Source organism: Branchiostoma floridae, chromosome 13, assembly GCF_000003815.2.
Source record: "Branchiostoma floridae strain S238N-H82 chromosome 13, Bfl_VNyyK, whole genome shotgun sequence".
Lineage (NCBI taxonomy): Eukaryota > Metazoa > Chordata > Leptocardii > Amphioxiformes > Branchiostomatidae > Branchiostoma > Branchiostoma floridae.
The window spans coordinates 5,301,822-5,318,232 of NC_049991.1; the positions used below are offsets into that span (position 1 = coordinate 5,301,822).

Sequence of the window (16,411 nt, forward strand, 5' to 3'; positions counted from 1 at the left end):
GAACTGGGGGGCAGTCCCTGATGCTGCTAGACACTACAAGGTAACACATATAAGCATTCATGTCACCTTCACATGCATACACTGTGCCATATATTATGATTAATGTGTCACAGTTGAAGGCCACTGACATTAACAATCATACTTGCTCATGTAGTAAGCATGGTCTAGACAAGAACTGTTTGCAAGTTAGGGGTCTTCACCTTTGACCTTGTGCATATGCAGTTAAAACAGTGAACCAGCTTTTATAGGCAGCAATCGTATGTTGAGTTTTTGAAAAATAATCTTATCATACTACATTATATCCAACAAGGTTAGGTTGTCAACAGAGGCTCTGGTCACTGATTCTTCCAGTAAAGATCCCGATCGGAGTATATAGATACAGTCAAAATTGATGGATTGACTTGAAGTTTAGGATATATAAATTGGAGACCTCCCTGACAAATATCTATCATTCTTATCTCAATCTCTTTCACTTGAAACTCTGTCTTGGATGTTGACGATTCTGCTAGTTCATAATGCCAACCGTGACGTTCATGGATAAACATTAATATGAATATGACGCAGTAATCCAGTATTGTCACTTCTATTTTCAATCTTATATTAAAGGTGAGCTTGTTTGTTTTTGTTGTAGGCACATGGCCTGAAGTGGGTTGTAGTCGGAGATGAGAACTACGGCGAGGGTAGCAGCAGAGAGCACGCCGCGCTGGAACCCAGACACCTCGGAGGTCGCGCCATAATCGTCAAGAGCTTTGCTCGTATTCACGGTATGTCTACGCCAATACGTCAACTCGCAATCGAAGACATTGAAATACGTGTATGCAGGGTTCTAGCCAGCATTTTGCTGTTGGTGACAGACACAAATTTTGCCCCTTCCACCCTGTATGATGGACAAAAATTGGCAAGTAAAGATATTAAAAATGATGCCATTGAACCAAGCAGAGTCTACCAGCAAAACTTACTCCTCAAAATGCAGGAATTATCATTTCAGAGGGTCTAGATTTCAGCATTTTCTAGGGTGAGCATGCCCCCGGACCCCCTAGGATCATTACCCTTTCAACACGACAGGATTTTAAAATTCAAAATCCAGGGGATGGAATAAACATTCAGGCTGGCTAGAACACTGCGTGTATGTATAGTGTTGGTGTTAAGAACCATAACTTTTATAGGTCGCAAATATAGTACAGTTACATTTTGTATTACTACCTTCTTTCCACAGAAACCAACCTCAAGAAGCAAGGCATGCTTCCACTTACATTTGCCAACCCCGCCGACTACGACAAGGTCCAACCAAGTGACAGAATCTCTCTAGTGGGGCTCAACAACTTGGCGCCGGGATCGGTAAATAGATTTCAATCTTACCTCCAAAATCTAAGATGGAATTTGAATTTTTTTTTTCCATAGAAGTGATTTCAAAAGATTTATTGCAGTGCATTTTGTATGCCCCCTATGTGTATCGTAATTCAGTTTAGGTTTATCGTAATTCGTTTCTGTTTTCGCACCCTTTCAGCAAGTGGAGTGCATTCTGAAGCACGCAGACGGAAGTCAGGATTCGATCATGCTCAATCACACCTTCAACGAGGGACAGATCGAGTGGTTCAAAGCTGGCAGCGCGCTCAACAGGATGAAAGAACTACAGGCCTAGGAAAATCCAACATAAAATAGAACATTTTAAAAAGTCCCGTTACAAAAAATGCAGATTTGTTTTATAATTGTTTTCCAGAGAATCGTTTTGCTGAGAATCTGAATGAAATATCACTTCAAGTCCATAACCTCGAAGCCAACAGTACAAAATAGTAAACTTGTGTAAAGATGAATTGAATGTGTATGAATATATACAATTCTGACTGTGTGATCTTTAGATAAACATTGTACTCTGTTTGCCATTGCTTCTAGTGCTGTATAGTGCTGTGATTTGTGGCCTTAACTTTGGATTGGCGGCTAAGTGTACAATACTACAATAAAGCCTTCTTCTATGTGTACATTCGAAAGCTGATTAAAACACATGCCAACATATACAGTTATCGTACCTAGCCTGTTTAATGCAGTTTGATTATATCACCGAAAGAGACGTTTATCTTTGATTTTCTGTTTTTGATTTTACATAATGTAAGTGTTTAAGTCCAGATTATACTTCTCTGCTTTAAATGGCAGCAGTGACGATAATGCTTTATTATGTAAGGAAGGTTAAGTATTGTCCAACTGTCGGACATAAAACTTCTAAATATCAGTGTTTGCTTTGAAAGTTTCTTCAACAAACAATGCAAGTAAACAACAGTGCTGGTAACAGACTTTTCTCAACAAGGGGAAAGAGTCCAATTCCTCAGTCAAGTTTTAACACATCTTGAAAATTAACTAAATGCCATGAAATTTGATATAAATGATTTGATTTCCTTAGCATTAAACGTCATACATGTTCATCTCCACAAATATATAGCATAAAGTATTACTATTGTTGTGGCTGATACGCGAAATGATCTTAAGAAAGATTATTTCCATTACACAGTTCTTTACAAACATGTTACAATGTGATGATAAAGAATCGAAGAATAAAGTTTTTGAAAAAAAAAATGGTTGCGTTGAACTTGGAATTGTACCTGTTCATCAGTCACATATTAATACAGACGGTAGGATACCTGTTACTATGTTTTATTTGTAAGGCTCCCTCTGTCTGCCCCCGACCATTGCTCCTTATTTGGTCTTCAACACCAACGTTTTTATCAAACAGGGCTGTGATTGGTTACTACGAAATCTGATAAGATTTCACATCACCTGTTGGCTGTGTTCTAACCAATAAACTGGCACGTTGAAACCACAGGTGAAGTTTTGGAACGGACGTTCCCTCAGCCCTGCAGACCTCAATCAAAACGTAGAAATGCAAATTAGAAACAAAAATGCAAATGTTTGACGGACATGCAGCCCCTCTCTCATTGGTTATATCACTATTGTCATTCTCTCAATTGTGATAGGCAGGGTCGGTCTGCTAAAGCCACACGTGCATTCTGGACTGTCGTAGAAGACGCCATGCCGGAGAAAGGCACGCAGTACCCCTTACCAGAAAAGGGGGTGCAAACTCCGGACCATTGGCCGCCGCGTGCATCCAAGTCGGCTGTGCTCTGGGGGACAAGATACAAGAATCCCCAGCGACCGACTCTGAGGGTATCTGCGCTTTCTCCCGTGCAAGAATGCTCCGAGCCAGAGGCACGGGAGGAGACGACGCCTGGACGCGGAGGTGGTCGACGTCGCCGCCGCAGACGGCGCAACGTGGCCGCCCCGCATCCCGAAAATGAACCCACCGAGCAGACTCAAGCCCGCCGCCGCCGTAAGAAAAAAGCCGACCCCAGTGCGCCTTTTGACGAAACCTACGAAACCGTGCCCTTTGATGAGACTTATTCTGTCGCCAGCGAGTCTGGAACGGATCAGTTTGGAACGACAACGGGCCATGATGATGGAAACGTGACGGAATCAAAAGCGCCATCTACTGACCACCCACCCGAAACTGCAGTCTCGAATGAGGATGAGCGCTTGATGCCTAAACCCCAGCGAACACGCACTCGTCGGTCGAAGCAGAAGAACGGAGAAGAGATCGTCAAAGATATCGAAGAACATAAAGAAACGGAGGTGAAAGAAGAAGAGGCAAAGAGAGAAGAGACGCCCACGGCATCACCAGAGGACGTGAAGGGGGTTCCTGGGGACACCGCACCAATTGAGAGGTCTGGGCGCCGCTTGTTCTCAGAGTCCTCCACTGGATCCACAGAACATAGGGTAAGTTATATTAACAAAATAATACACATACACGACATAACATGTACACATACACATAGCTGTCAATGTCAATGGTGCGCTCTGGCCATACTGATATCGATTTGATTGTTTCGATAGCATCAACTAGGCACCCCAAACTGATGCGAGCATGGGAAAAAGGGGTTCTTAACTCCATTTTAAAATAAATGTGGTCAGGAAGGTGGAACAAATAGTATCTGTTTTCCAATACATTATTTTGTCGATAGGAAGACTGTACCAGCCAAGACGAAGACGCTACCGCTGATAAGAAGAAGTTGCGTAAGGAGCGGAAACGCCTGTTCTTTGAGCAGAAGTACGGATACTTCCACTGCCATAACTGTGACTGGCGCTGGGAGAGCGCTTACGTGTGGTGTGTGTCAGGGACGGACAAGGTAAGTATAAAGTAGATCAATTTTATTTTCTGTAGCAATTAATAAGGCAATTCGTGGTTTCAACTACATGCAAGCGCGGCGATATCCTTTTAAGGTGAATGTCTCCAAATAAGCCCCATTACAGAGATCAGAACGCATGTGCGGCGACAGGAATTCTAGGTAATATGTCAAAGGTAAAGGCCCCGAAAAAGAAAACTAAACCCGTCTGGACGTTGTCCTGTAAATTGAAACAATGGTCGAGACAAGAACTGTTTTCTTTTTCGGGTCCTTTACTACTGTTTACACATTCGCTAGAATTCCTGTTGCCGCACATGGGTTCTGATCTCTTTGAGAGGGCTTGTTAGTCCACCAAACTGCGTGATTTCATTGTCTATAACATGTAATAAGCCAGTTCGCGGTTTCAACTACCCATGGTCATTCGCAGCAACATCCCTTGTGAATAGAAACCGGGAGATTTAAAGACTATCGACCAGAGGGTTTGTCCATTTTGTCCAGAGCTAATATTGAAGACGAATATTACTTATTGGCTGTATGTCTGAAATATTCTGATTACGTAATTCACTTTACACAAAAAGTTTTATACGAAGATTCATAATGACATGTGATAAATTCTTCAAAGTATCATGTATTGTGGTATAAGGCCAATGGCCATTATTTATTTAAGATATATCTGATGGTCTAAATAAAAATGTCCCCATATGCGCAGGTATATTTCAAGCAGGATTGCCGCCTATGCCAGAACGCCATCAACCCGTACTTTGTGGAGGGTCTCTACTGTGGTCGGTGCCGAGAGTCTCCCTGCAAGTGTCCACAACGCCCCCGTGCGGACATGAGCATGCAGTACAACCCCGGCGAGCTCAACTCAAGGAAGCTGCATCGCCGGGAGCTTTGCCATCGTTGCCGAGACAAACCTATCCCTTGTAATGCTATTCCCAGCTTTAAGTACCAAGTCTAAAGAAACGACCTCCTCGGAAATTCTAAGCATTTGATATTCAATGTAATATGAATTGATGCGAAGAACGATGCGTGATAGAATTATTATTTTGCACTCAAAACGAAAACCAATGATTGTGTTCTTGATATTTTGATTCAATGAGGCCACATTACAACTGTCCATCGACAGATTTTGTTGTTTTCTCTCTTTCGTTCTTACACGCTTGAGAACTGAATTTTCTATTACTCCAATGTCTCAAGAATGAAAATGATGAGAATATAGATTATGATTTATATGACAAGATAAGTAACTATTGCGATAAATGTTTTGGCAAGAAATACGATTTATTTAGTATTCTTGATTAGTTTTATTTTATTTTATTTCTATGGATTTATATGAAGTTGACGAAAAATGCTGTTATGAACTACCATATTGCACTTTAAGCAAGTCATCTATGTCTAATCATGTATTTTTTGGGACATTGATTAATAAATGATGCAAGATCTTCATATTAATGACTCTAATTTTGTCGTCATGTATGAAAAACAAACAAAACAGAAAAGATCTCACAGAACGTACACCTCCGTAAACGACTAACAGAATATGAAAAAAAGAAATTGGATTTTTTTATAATTCCAACAGCTTAACATCTACCTCATATCCATCCCCACCTAACTAATAAATGTGTTCTTTTTATTCAGAACAGTGGTTCGCCTGTGCCTTCAAAATTCAGCAATCCCTTTTGGAAACGTTCTTTTTCAAATCTTGAAAGGCACAATGAAGCCTGTGAAAATTCACTGTTTGGTTTTCGCATTATAAAAGTGCATGTTTTCTTGTGATACCTGTAATCTAAAACATATTCTTTTTATTTTCAACACAAGATTATCTTTTGAAGATTCTATGCTAATCTGTTTAAACATTTACCATTGTCAGTTGACTATATATATGCAGTAGTAACGTTCATGCCTCTATGGTATTTCATTGTTTGGTTAGCAAATAATCATCTCACGAATCGTGCGGCGTAGGGTTGCTGTTATGCTTGCAAACCTTATGGTACGTCACTCTGTCAAACAACTCCAAACCGCTGACAACCATACATACATTCTCTGGTGAAGATCATAGGATTGTAAGGAAAGTAAAGATGAAGGTTGTGCTGTTTTTTGTCTGCTCGTGGCTTGCCCTGAGTTGGACAGAGGCTGCGACCAATGTAACTGCTGCGGAGAGGGAAGAAATATTGAGGCACCACAACTTTCTTCGCAGGACTACAACTCCAACTCCGGCAAACATGCTCCCACTGGTAAGTAACACGAGTACTATTCCAAACGACCATTCCATTACCAAGGACGTGCCATTACGTACTTGGAATGATGAGAATGAAAGATGAATAGTGATGGTAGTATTCTCCTGGGCCATGTTTTGCATGCTAGGTCTGGTTTCTCTGTATTATGCCAAAGTCAGATAGCCCTGCACAAGATGACATGGGAGGTTTTGTTTCTCCAGCTAGATACATTACACTGTTCATTATTTTTGTACCTCTGTTACCAGTATAACTTCGCAGTCGCTGAGCGCGACAGCAGCTGGTTAGTGAACACATGCAACCTGTCTCCTTTGCATTTGCTTTATCTGTAAACTTTGTCCATTTTGGTAGTATCTATATTTAATCTATCTTTAATCAAGCTTGTTACTTATTAGTTACTTACTTACTTATAAGTTAGACGCTGTGAAGATTTTGCAGAGTAGTGTATTACATAAAAATTACAAAGAAGTGAAGTAATAACTACGCCTGTCTATCAATTTATGCCCACCACGACGATAGTTTTGTCCGAGGCAAAGTGCATGTATGGGTTTTAGATACTTCTTTTGAGACTTTTTTTATAAACTGGGAAAAAATCGCGGAACCTTACGAGCTTCCTGAAAAAAATCCTTGCATTAATTGTAGCCATTCGATCATTCCAAAGAGTAAACAGTACTAGTATTATCTTTCAGACATAAGCCGTGTTTAGAGGTGAGGAGAAGACAGAGTGAAATGATTGCCAAGCTTTGGCCACATTTGTCGTCAGGCAGTTTCAGGCAATTGGAGACTTTTTTTACCTCCGTGAAAACGAAGGCATTGACCTCCGTGTTTATATCCGTTGACAAATCAATCACCATTACAGTAGAGTGTACTGCATTTTCTGACATGTTTACCCATACATGTGTGTAGGTTTGGAATGACGAGTTAGCAGACCAGGCTCAGGAGTGGGCGCTAAATTGTACAATCGAGAGGGGCTTTCCCGCACGTCCCAACGTAACATTTTCATCCGTAGGTAGGTGTCATTTCATTTACTAGTATCTTTTCTTACTGCCTTTTTCCTCATAAAGTTTTAATGTTTCAACGCTGGATTTCAAAGTTTTCAGACGTTCAGCTGTGATGATCTGTGTGTGCACTTCCGTGAATTCATTTTACAGCACTTGGTAACGTGGCAGCACCACAGTCCTTGTGGTCTAAACGTGATGTTTGTAAAGACGACATTTATAATAGATGGATTAAGCTGCCGCACGTACCAGCAACATTACGATCTGTGCTTTATATGTCGTTGTGTAGATATATAGACGGATTTTCAAGCAAAGTCTCAAGTACATACTCTGCACGTAATAGCCTGAGTACCACTCCGTAGTGACCGCTGCAGCTGGCTCATTCATTTCACTTGCATGCGCGGTCATTACGGATGATTGTACCCAGGCTACTTTGCACTAAGGGGCATTAACTTTTAGAGGAATATCCCGAGAAATTGTACTATGTTTTTTGTGGTTCTTTTATAGATGCTACACGAGAATCCCTAATTCTTTGCAAGTGGATAAAGAGGGAAGGGGGTTTATGTCCTTTTTTAAATCGCATTTACCTGTTTAGGACAAAATATTTGGCTCAGTTCCTTGCAACGCATCAACTTGACCGAAGTGATCCAGAGCTGGTACGACGAGATAGACTTTTACAACTGGGAGCAGACCAGGTGTTATCCGCCACCTGGCTGGATGTGCACGCATTACACCCAGGTAAGCACGGCTCAGAGCGAGAAAAGTCCATTTGCCTTGAAACCAACGTCAATAGTGGTAAATGAAGCTTCGGCTTTCTTTCTTGCATAAACCATTTTTGTTTTCTTTAGATTATGTATTTTTTATACATTTTTGCTGTTGAAGTCATATTCAATAGTATTTGTTTAAGCTAAAAATGTTATGCAATTCTGGTGTTGCCTCTTGTCGGCCCTATAGGTTGTTTCGGCCAGAGCAACTGATGTCGGGTGCGGATACTACCATTGCCCCAACGGACATGCTGTCGTAGTGTGCAACTATGGTCCTAAGTAAGCGCTTTTTTTCTGTAGTTAATGATTAAGTACTACATGTAAATACTGTTGGTGCATTTAATAGGTCTTTCCAGACCAAAATGAAAAGGACCAACATATTGTTTTGACATAATATTTTACCCAAAGATACCATTCCTTCCAATTCAAAATAGACCCTGGGAGTATGCGTGTAATACTAGTGACCTTCGCCCTATGGTGAGATGAATAAAACAATAATTGCGGTTTCTTAAATTCCAAATTAACGTACATGTACGTCGTCGTCATTTGGACTAGAATTTCTTTCGATGATACCGTTACTGTAGAGGATACATCCCACCGTACCTAGAGGGCCCTCCCTGCTCCCAGTGCCCCAGCAAGGAGGGGTGGTGTGACGGGGGACTGTGTGGTAAGCATACACTGCACAGATATTGGGATTTATCAGTGATGATATCATACTGAGTAAAGTTATTATTGCGCAGCTGGTAGCTTACTTTAGACGATAAAAGTATGGTAAACCCCACTTTTATTGTAGTGTGAGCTCTCCATCTCTAACTGTATGTGCTATTTTTAGATTGAATCTCACAATATATAGCTATTTTGAGATCCTGTGTCCAAGTTATTCAGATAAACGTCTGGTAGAAACATCGCTATCGATAGGGCAACCATTAGTAATGGTTGCCCTATCGATAGCGATGTTTCTTCAATCAGCTAAAGCCGAAAACAACCAGTCCCAGGTATCTATTACTATTGGTTAATGCCGTTTTTCTTGCAGTGATAATTATATAATTTCTAAACTCAAGCTTAAAGTTAGACATTTACCTACCAACTTCACCATAATTCACATGGTAACACTAGAGCTTCGAATTCAGGAATATTGATTCAAAGAAAAACTTATCATAGGATCTTAAAAAATGTTAATTCCTTGGAGAACAAAATTACGAATGTCAAAGTATTTCATGTTCATGACTGACACGTCATCTAGCATTTGTTAAATTCATGTTTTGAAACGACCTAGAGCACCTATGAACATCTTAAAGTATCGTTGAATAGTTTTAAGATTTTTTTAACACAGGTAAAACACTCACAGCGAATTTCAAGTTGATCTCGTCGACTTTCATCAGATAACTTGTTTACTGATGAAGATCATCTGATGACGTTTGGCTGAAAATTCATGGTGACTGTTTTCCATTTCTTGTCCAGATTGTACCAACACAGATGTGTCTTAATTCGAACTTAAAGTATTCTTTGTTTGTTCACAGTTAAGTGCCCTGGACAAAATTGTGGTAAGTTTGTGGTATAAGATAACCAACCTGAGACTTCAACAAATCGTTCCTGTGACGTTATAGTCGGCAACGCCCTTCAGTTTATATATCATTATTTTGCTTTTTGATATTGTGCGCATTCTAACTTAAAATGTCAACAAGGCATGGCAAGTATGCGTATATGAGTAATACAAGCTACAAGGCCAAACTTTAAAGAACAGCTTAGCTAGGAATCTATGTGCAATACTACAGATGAAGTAATGTTGAGGATTCTCTTTGAAGATTGTCCACTAGATTGCAAGAACTGCGGAGAGCTCGACAGGACTACCTGCACGTGTACCTGCAAAGATGGCTGGGATAGTCCCGACTGTTCAGGTATATGCATTTTCACCTGGTATAAAAATTTGCATGATTTCAAAGACCAAGGACTAACGTCCTTGCAAAGGCAAATGGTAAATTCTGACGTTCGGAACATTTGCTGAAATATTCAAAAAGCACTACTTTTAAGGTCCAATGTTTGAAGTTGGTAATCATCTGTGTATATTGTAAGGATCTTGAATTTGTAGCATTGATCCCTATTGAGTGAATGGAACACTGTTAATTCTGACGTTGTGATTACCTATTTTGTACATAGTACCATGTGGAAACAACCATGCCTACTGTGGCGCGAACCCCGGATGGCCGGTTCCAGCATACTGCACCATGGATGGATTTGATGTTGTGAACGACTACTGCAGGGAAATGTGTGGACATTGTGGTAAGAACTCGCATTGATTACCATTAAGTATCGTAGTCGTACAAAATTATGCATTTGGCTATTCTTTTCGTACCTTTATGTTTTTGGAATCGATGGCAACATTGAATGGAATCGTCGAAGTTAGCGTATCGACTGGTGTCAACTGAATATAAAACAAGATTGAAGTATAGTAATTGATATAGCTGAAAGACTGCCCCATTGTTACTCTAATGTAGGAACTAAGACTATGTCAGATTTACATACTACATGTATACGAAATAATTCTTCAGACGATCAAATCTATAAATGAATTTATATAGAACTTGTGTAGATTCAAGAGTACGACATCCATATTCATCGACACATTTACCGTTGACTAGATCTACTGTCTCGCAACAATATTTCATCATTAAGAACATATATACCGATTTAAAAAATCGATATTTCAAGCTTACATTTTTTGCTTCATTTCCCAGAGTTTGCAACTCCAGGTGACCCGAATGCTTGCTGTGCTGGACAGATATGTTACAATGGAGGCTACCTCGATGAAACAACCTGCCAATGTGTTTGTCCGGCCGGGTTATCCGGAAAAGATTGTATTGGTGACGGTAAGGCTGTTTCACTAAGACTCAAAATCATAATTCGGCTGCTTTTTCTTTTAGTCCCAGCCCATATTGTATGTATATATTTGCATAACAAGTATGGATTCTTTTACTCATTTCTTTTGCAGGTGTTACGTAATAAGTGCTAATATGTCTTCAGTCTCGATATGTTTGTTCTTGATACTTTCATCAGTTTACGTAACAATACGGTCGGTTACAAAAAACCGCGATTGACAGCAGCAGGTACTCTCCAAGCAGAGGTTAGACGTTTTTATCAGGCTTTCTATTTTGTATTGTATCTTATTAGAAATGTCAAAACCTAACTTGTTTGGGTGGCGGACTTCAAGAAACATGACAATAGAAAGCCCGATAAAAACGACTAAAAACGTTAAAAAAACAGCCGGAGCCTAACCGCTGTCTGAAGCGTAAGCTGCAGGTGCATACTCTCAGTTCTTTTTGCGACCTGAATAAAGTTCAGCTACATTTGTATAGCTAGCTATATATATAGTGCACGGTAAAAAGTGACTAAAACGTTTCTCATGCTGCGAAATTACATTGATTGCAAATCATAACTTGGCTAAAAAGCGAAAGAAGTGCGGTGTTTGGGGTAAAAGAGCGCTTCCGGATGTTGTTTTTTTGCAAGAGTGCATGAACAGCTCCCAGACAACGGAAGTACGAAATAATGATGCAAATATACTGAAAAGTGGTTGTTTATGTCATACACATAAATGCTTTGTTCTCGAGAATGTATTCAATTTTGGGGACAAAAATGTTCCATAGTGGAGCTTTAACAACATGATAAGCATCCCTGGCTGTGTTGGACCCTATCGAGTGTCATTTTCTCATAAACCCTATGTACTGACTTCATCTTATAACCTTTCCCTGTAGTTGAGATGACCACAAGCCCAGTTGAGATGCCCACACGCCCAGTTGAGATGCCCACAAGCTTTCCAACCACGATGGCGTATGAGAGCGACATCTGCTATTTCGGAGGGGAACATGTACATCTGAACCAGACCGATGCCTGTGTTTGTCCGGAAGGTATAGGAGGAAGGCATTGCGAAATAGGTACAGTGCGTCCTTGACTATAGCCTCTATATCTTAATGGTTTCTTTCTTTTTTTCGTTGAAGAGATTCATTAGTCACGTATGTACACAGTTAATCAAATTTTCATCAGGCTGTGACTTCTCTTTAAAGGTAAACACACGTACCTCCAAATTTTCGATGCCGGCTATCAGTCCATCTTGATCAAAGTGACCCAGTTCTCGCGAGCCTGAGTTGCGAGAACTGTGTCGAGACTTGGTTGGATCTTCTGCCCCTCACCCGCCTCCTTGCAGAGTAGGTGTAAGTTAAGGACTTGGGCACTGTCTTTTTTTTTTTTGCTGGACTTATTTGTTTGATCCACTCACTCCGGGAAGGGCCATACTCGTATCGACAAAGAAAGGTGTGGCTGTCATGTCGTCCTCTGGAAATAAAGGGCAGTCAGTGAGAACAGCGGCTGATTGTCCTTTATTTCCAGAGGACGTCATTAAAAATAAAATAGCCGAAGTTAGGTTACGATCATTTTTATCCGAGAAAGACACCTAAGACGAGTGTGAATATTGGTATGATAGAGTTTTTTAATGCTACCTACTAGATTATTCATAGGGAGTGGTTAATGTCTTCAACTTTCTCCGCATCCCAAGTGTCCTTTCCCGGAGGATGCTATCTCTTCTCTTCAGACGCTGTCTCCCACCCTGACGCCCAGCGGGCCTGCAGTACCATGAACGGCCACCTGGTAGACGTGAAGAACGAGCACCAACAAAACATTATCGCCGACGGCATCGCAGCTACCACTAACGCCACCTACTGGCTCGGGCAGAAACTGCAACCGCTGTATACCCTGACGTACAGTGATGGGTCGACTGCCCCAGGTTTGCATATACCTCATTCAAAGTATAATCTGTATTATATATGGGGACATATTATACGGATGACATCAGCGTGCGCATCAATTTTTGACCGTTTAAAAAAAAGCATTTGCACGAACCCTATATGAGATTCGTACGAATACATGTATTATGTGATACGCATGGATCGCTATGCGAAAACGCACGAACCTTATGAAAATCACACGAATCACTTTGCGAAAACGTACAAACCTTTGCGAATGACGTGATGTCACATGACCCGGCGCTGGTCGACTGGTTTCGCATAAGGTTTGTGCAAATTTCAATTGACAAGATTCGTCTGTGTCACATAGTGAATCACATAAAGTACGTACGTTTTCGCATCATGATTTGCGTGGTTCCCATAGTTAAGAACTTATGTTGTATCATGCATTGTTGTTATTTTGTGACCATGTATATGCTATTTATGTCAGAGTGAAGTTTGATGCACCAGGGTCTCCTGAAAATCAGGGCGCCCGCCCTGAGTGAGCACACCTGGCTAAATAAATAAATGAAATGTTTTCATAAGGTTCGTGCATTTTCACATAGTGATTCGTGTGTATTAAATAATGTTCGTACGAATAGGGTCGTGCAAATGCTTCGGCACCCCTGATGCACTTTGTCATTGGTCACTTCTTTAACATTCCCTGACTTAACATCCATGACCACTTATAATTAGATGTCATAATGAAGACTTTTTATAGAAGGCTTTTTATAAGATCCCAGAGGATGTCATCCATATACAGGATTCAAATCAATGTGGCACTTTTCAGTGTCTAAATATCTGCATTTTTATTCTAGCTCCCTTCCAATCAACAAGCCAGCGTCCAAGCCCCTGTGACATGTGTGTTTTCATGGACAGCTCACAAAGCTCCAGCGACTATCTTACCAATACCGTGTCATGCATGGAATACCACAACTACGTCTGCGAGTCTGGTAACCATTTTCTGAAGAAATATTATACCAATATGACAACTTTCCGGTATCGAAGTATAGTCTGAGATTTCTTGTTTACAACAGAAATGTACATTACAGTCAGTGCATACAATAATGTTGGTTTCTTGAAAAACAAGCACATTTAGGTATAGTTTATTATGCGCTCTAAAGATGTCTTTGTAAACCTAAAGGACATGATTATACTTGTAACAATACTAGTACATGTACATGTAACACGTAAGTTACGAACATTAGCTAGAAGTTGTTTTCATAATTTTTGCAGAGTCCAAACCTTGCGAACCGAATGACTGTCAGAACGGCGGAAACTGCACCTCCTGTTTTGGTGCATCCATCTGTGACTGTCCGGATGGATTCGACGGGATGTTTTGCGAAATCTGTAAGTTTCTTATTGAAGTTTTTGTTTCAAATAATGTCTATTTAACAGTTTCGAAGGAAAGGAACATATAGAAAGTTTCTTGTCAAAGTTCTAATAATAGACCCGTTACCAATTGCAAGCACCATTTTGAAATCTACTACTAAGAGATCACAGTCTGACGAGAATGCACGTGAGCTTGCACCAAAACGAGGACAAAGAGGCATTGCTAAAACTTAGTCTGCACGTTAAGAGCACTGCATACGCAAATGGGTGTCTTAGAAAAACTTACAGACTTCATCAACTCAGTTGCGCATTGATCTCATTTTGTTAATTCTAGACATATTTTGCAATTGTGCTTATCATTAGGTTCAATTTCCATCATTCATAAAATGACACTTTTCATGATGCAAAAGTTTGGATGATTTATAACTGTAATAAAATGGAGTTTTCCATCACTAAACAGATGTTGACGAGTGTGACTCAAACCCTTGCCAACATGGCGGCACCTGCCATGACCGCATCAACTCGTACGTGTGCCACTGTCAGTCAGGGTACACCGGAGACAACTGCGAAACAGGTGTGTGACACTGTGTTTTCATTTTTCTGTATTTGATTACTAGAAATCAGACTAGCCTAGGTACCAGCCTGACAAAATTGCACTCGTAGTGGCCAACCCTACAGTTGCAGCCACCTACAGAAGGTCTCAGAGGGGGTCATTAACCCCAGCCAGGGAGAGACTGTGTAAGCACATGCTATAGACTGGGTACCATCTGATTACTAACTGGGGCAGCAAGTGTGAGGAGCCCAGATATCTGCTGATGAAAAATAAATTGAGAAGACTTGTCTTCGCCTGAATAACTTCATGTTTTTGGTTCCAATGCAAGACCTAGACTGGTGTTCTCTGGTGACCTGCCCATTCCACTGGACCTGTCAGGATGCTGGCACCCACTTCACATGTCTGGGTAAGAACAAACAAGTTAAAGTTGTCTGTATATCAGATTCTGTAACAGGTGCTTAGGGGTGGCTCCCATCTCCATTTCTGCAGCCCTTGGGCCACACATTTGTGAAGCCACTACAGCAGGGGGCTAGTCCACTGGTAGTGTTGAGTGTTTAACTCCCATACTCTTCCTCATTATGCTGAGTGCTAAGCAGAGAAAGAAGCATGTACCATTTTTAAAGTCTTTGGTACCACACATCCGGGAATCGAACTCACGACCTATCAAATGCAAGGCGAACACTCTACCCACTCTGCCATTTCACCAGTTTAACGAACGTGTGGAAGCCACTTATTGCGTTAACAGCGATTACACGTTTGATTCCAGTTCAAGATATACATTATCTTTCAATGTGGGCTTTCCATGATTCCACATACAATAATATCTTTGAATATCACTGGGCGCATTTAGTTTAGCATTGTACTATGAAAATACATTTTGTACTTTATCTTATGCCCCTATAGCTCCACCACCAATGCTCCGTGTACTGGGACACTATGGATGCAGCAGCGCCTCCTGTCCAGAAGGCATGCACTGCAGGGAGGTCGACGATGGTGGATCGTTCTCTTGCTGGGCCGACTAACAACGTGGCATCAGGATTGATCTTGTTTGTTTGTCCTAAAGCTCTCAAACTATGATCCAGCTAATCGCTACCATGCTTACGGACAGATTTTGGTAGAAGATAGAATGATTAAATCAAAATATAGTAACTTTCTCAATGAGTTGTACATGTGGGTGTAAACCAGATCATTCTACACGACTGTCTTGTTCTTTACACACATATGACGAACAGAGATTTCCACATACTTTCCTTCTATTTTGTTGTTCAGGCTTCATTCAATAAAACAGTTGCACAGAAATCTGATGTGATCATTCAGTATGAATCTAGAAAATGCCTCCCATTAACTGTATGATAAGAACAGTTTGAAACAGCCACAAATTGAGTGTGAGGATCCCTGGTCATAATCAGGTGGTACCCAGTCTATGACAGACACAAACCTTAACCAAAAACATAACCTTCTGACAATTTGAAAGGTAATACAGTTAACTGGAAACCTATCAAAAAAGTTAAGCCTATGCTTATGTAACCTGGTATGTTAAGCTGTAATCTTGAAGAAAAAAAAAAGAACATTATCAGAGATGAAAGACC

General features: G+C 40.6%; 4 protein-coding genes across 4 annotated transcripts in view; all 4 read left to right on the top strand.

The window, feature by feature from the left end:
- LOC118429131 (aconitate hydratase, mitochondrial-like) overlaps nt 1-2,081 on the top strand; it is a gene marked incomplete in the record, with an annotated part of 14,217 nt that extends 12,136 nt beyond the window's left edge. Inside the window, 4 exon segments of the mRNA XM_035839536.1 lie at nt 15-40; nt 632-764; nt 1,217-1,338; nt 1,508-2,081. Coding sequence (XP_035695429.1) covers nt 15-40; nt 632-764; nt 1,217-1,338; nt 1,508-1,642 — 416 coding nt within the window.
- Nucleotides 2,082-2,939: 858 nt separating this feature from the next.
- On the top strand, nt 2,940-5,616 carry LOC118429132 (zygote arrest protein 1-like). The gene is made up of 3 exons (XM_035839537.1): nt 2,940-3,762; nt 4,008-4,172; nt 4,879-5,616. The coding sequence occupies exons 1-3, from the start codon at nt 3,022-3,024 to the stop codon at nt 5,125-5,127; spliced, it is 1,155 nt and encodes a 384-aa protein (XP_035695430.1). The 5' UTR covers nt 2,940-3,021; the 3' UTR covers nt 5,128-5,616.
- Nucleotides 5,617-6,161: 545 nt separating this feature from the next.
- On the top strand, nt 6,162-9,652 carry LOC118429378 (glioma pathogenesis-related protein 1-like). Its single transcript, XM_035839858.1, has 6 exons — nt 6,162-6,403; nt 7,310-7,412; nt 7,997-8,139; nt 8,356-8,444; nt 8,750-8,832; nt 9,627-9,652. The coding sequence occupies exons 1-6, from the start codon at nt 6,248-6,250 to the stop codon at nt 9,650-9,652; spliced, it is 600 nt and encodes a 199-aa protein (XP_035695751.1). The 5' UTR covers nt 6,162-6,247.
- On the top strand, nt 9,280-16,407 carry LOC118428386 (sushi, nidogen and EGF-like domain-containing protein 1). Its single transcript, XM_035838429.1, has 10 exons — nt 9,280-9,709; nt 9,971-10,063; nt 10,323-10,445; nt 10,901-11,032; nt 11,915-12,094; nt 12,712-12,939; nt 13,756-13,890; nt 14,174-14,287; nt 14,730-15,228; nt 15,726-16,407. Exons 3-9 carry the CDS (start codon nt 10,391-10,393, stop codon nt 14,849-14,851), a joined length of 966 nt encoding a protein of 321 aa, XP_035694322.1. The 5' UTR covers nt 9,280-9,709; nt 9,971-10,063; nt 10,323-10,390; the 3' UTR covers nt 14,852-15,228; nt 15,726-16,407.
- Nucleotides 16,408-16,411: the final 4 nt, after the last annotated feature.

Bases quoted from the DNA above. Each gene is read 5' to 3' on its own strand.
- LOC118429378 (XM_035839858.1), top strand. From the start codon at position 6,248: ATGAAGGTTGTGCTGTTTTTTGTCTGCTCGTGGCTTGCCCTGAGTTGG. The intron at 8,140-8,355 runs GTAAGCACGGCT...TCGGCCCTATAG, and splicing joins TGTGCACGCATTACACCCAG to GTTGTTTCGGCCAGAGCAAC. The intron at 8,445-8,749 runs GTAAGCGCTTTT...CCGTTACTGTAG, and splicing joins GTGTGCAACTATGGTCCTAA to AGGATACATCCCACCGTACC.
- LOC118428386 (XM_035838429.1), top strand. From the start codon at position 10,391: ATGGATGGATTTGATGTTGTGAACGACTACTGCAGGGAAATGTGTGGA. The intron at 12,095-12,711 runs GTACAGTGCGTC...CCGCATCCCAAG, and splicing joins AGGAAGGCATTGCGAAATAG to TGTCCTTTCCCGGAGGATGC. The intron at 14,288-14,729 runs GTAAGTTTCTTA...ATCACTAAACAG, and splicing joins CGGGATGTTTTGCGAAATCT to ATGTTGACGAGTGTGACTCA.
- LOC118429132 (XM_035839537.1), top strand. From the start codon at position 3,022: ATGCCGGAGAAAGGCACGCAGTACCCCTTACCAGAAAAGGGGGTGCAA. The intron at 3,763-4,007 runs GTAAGTTATATT...TTTTGTCGATAG, and splicing joins CTGGATCCACAGAACATAGG to GAAGACTGTACCAGCCAAGA. The intron at 4,173-4,878 runs GTAAGTATAAAG...CCATATGCGCAG, and splicing joins GTGTGTCAGGGACGGACAAG to GTATATTTCAAGCAGGATTG.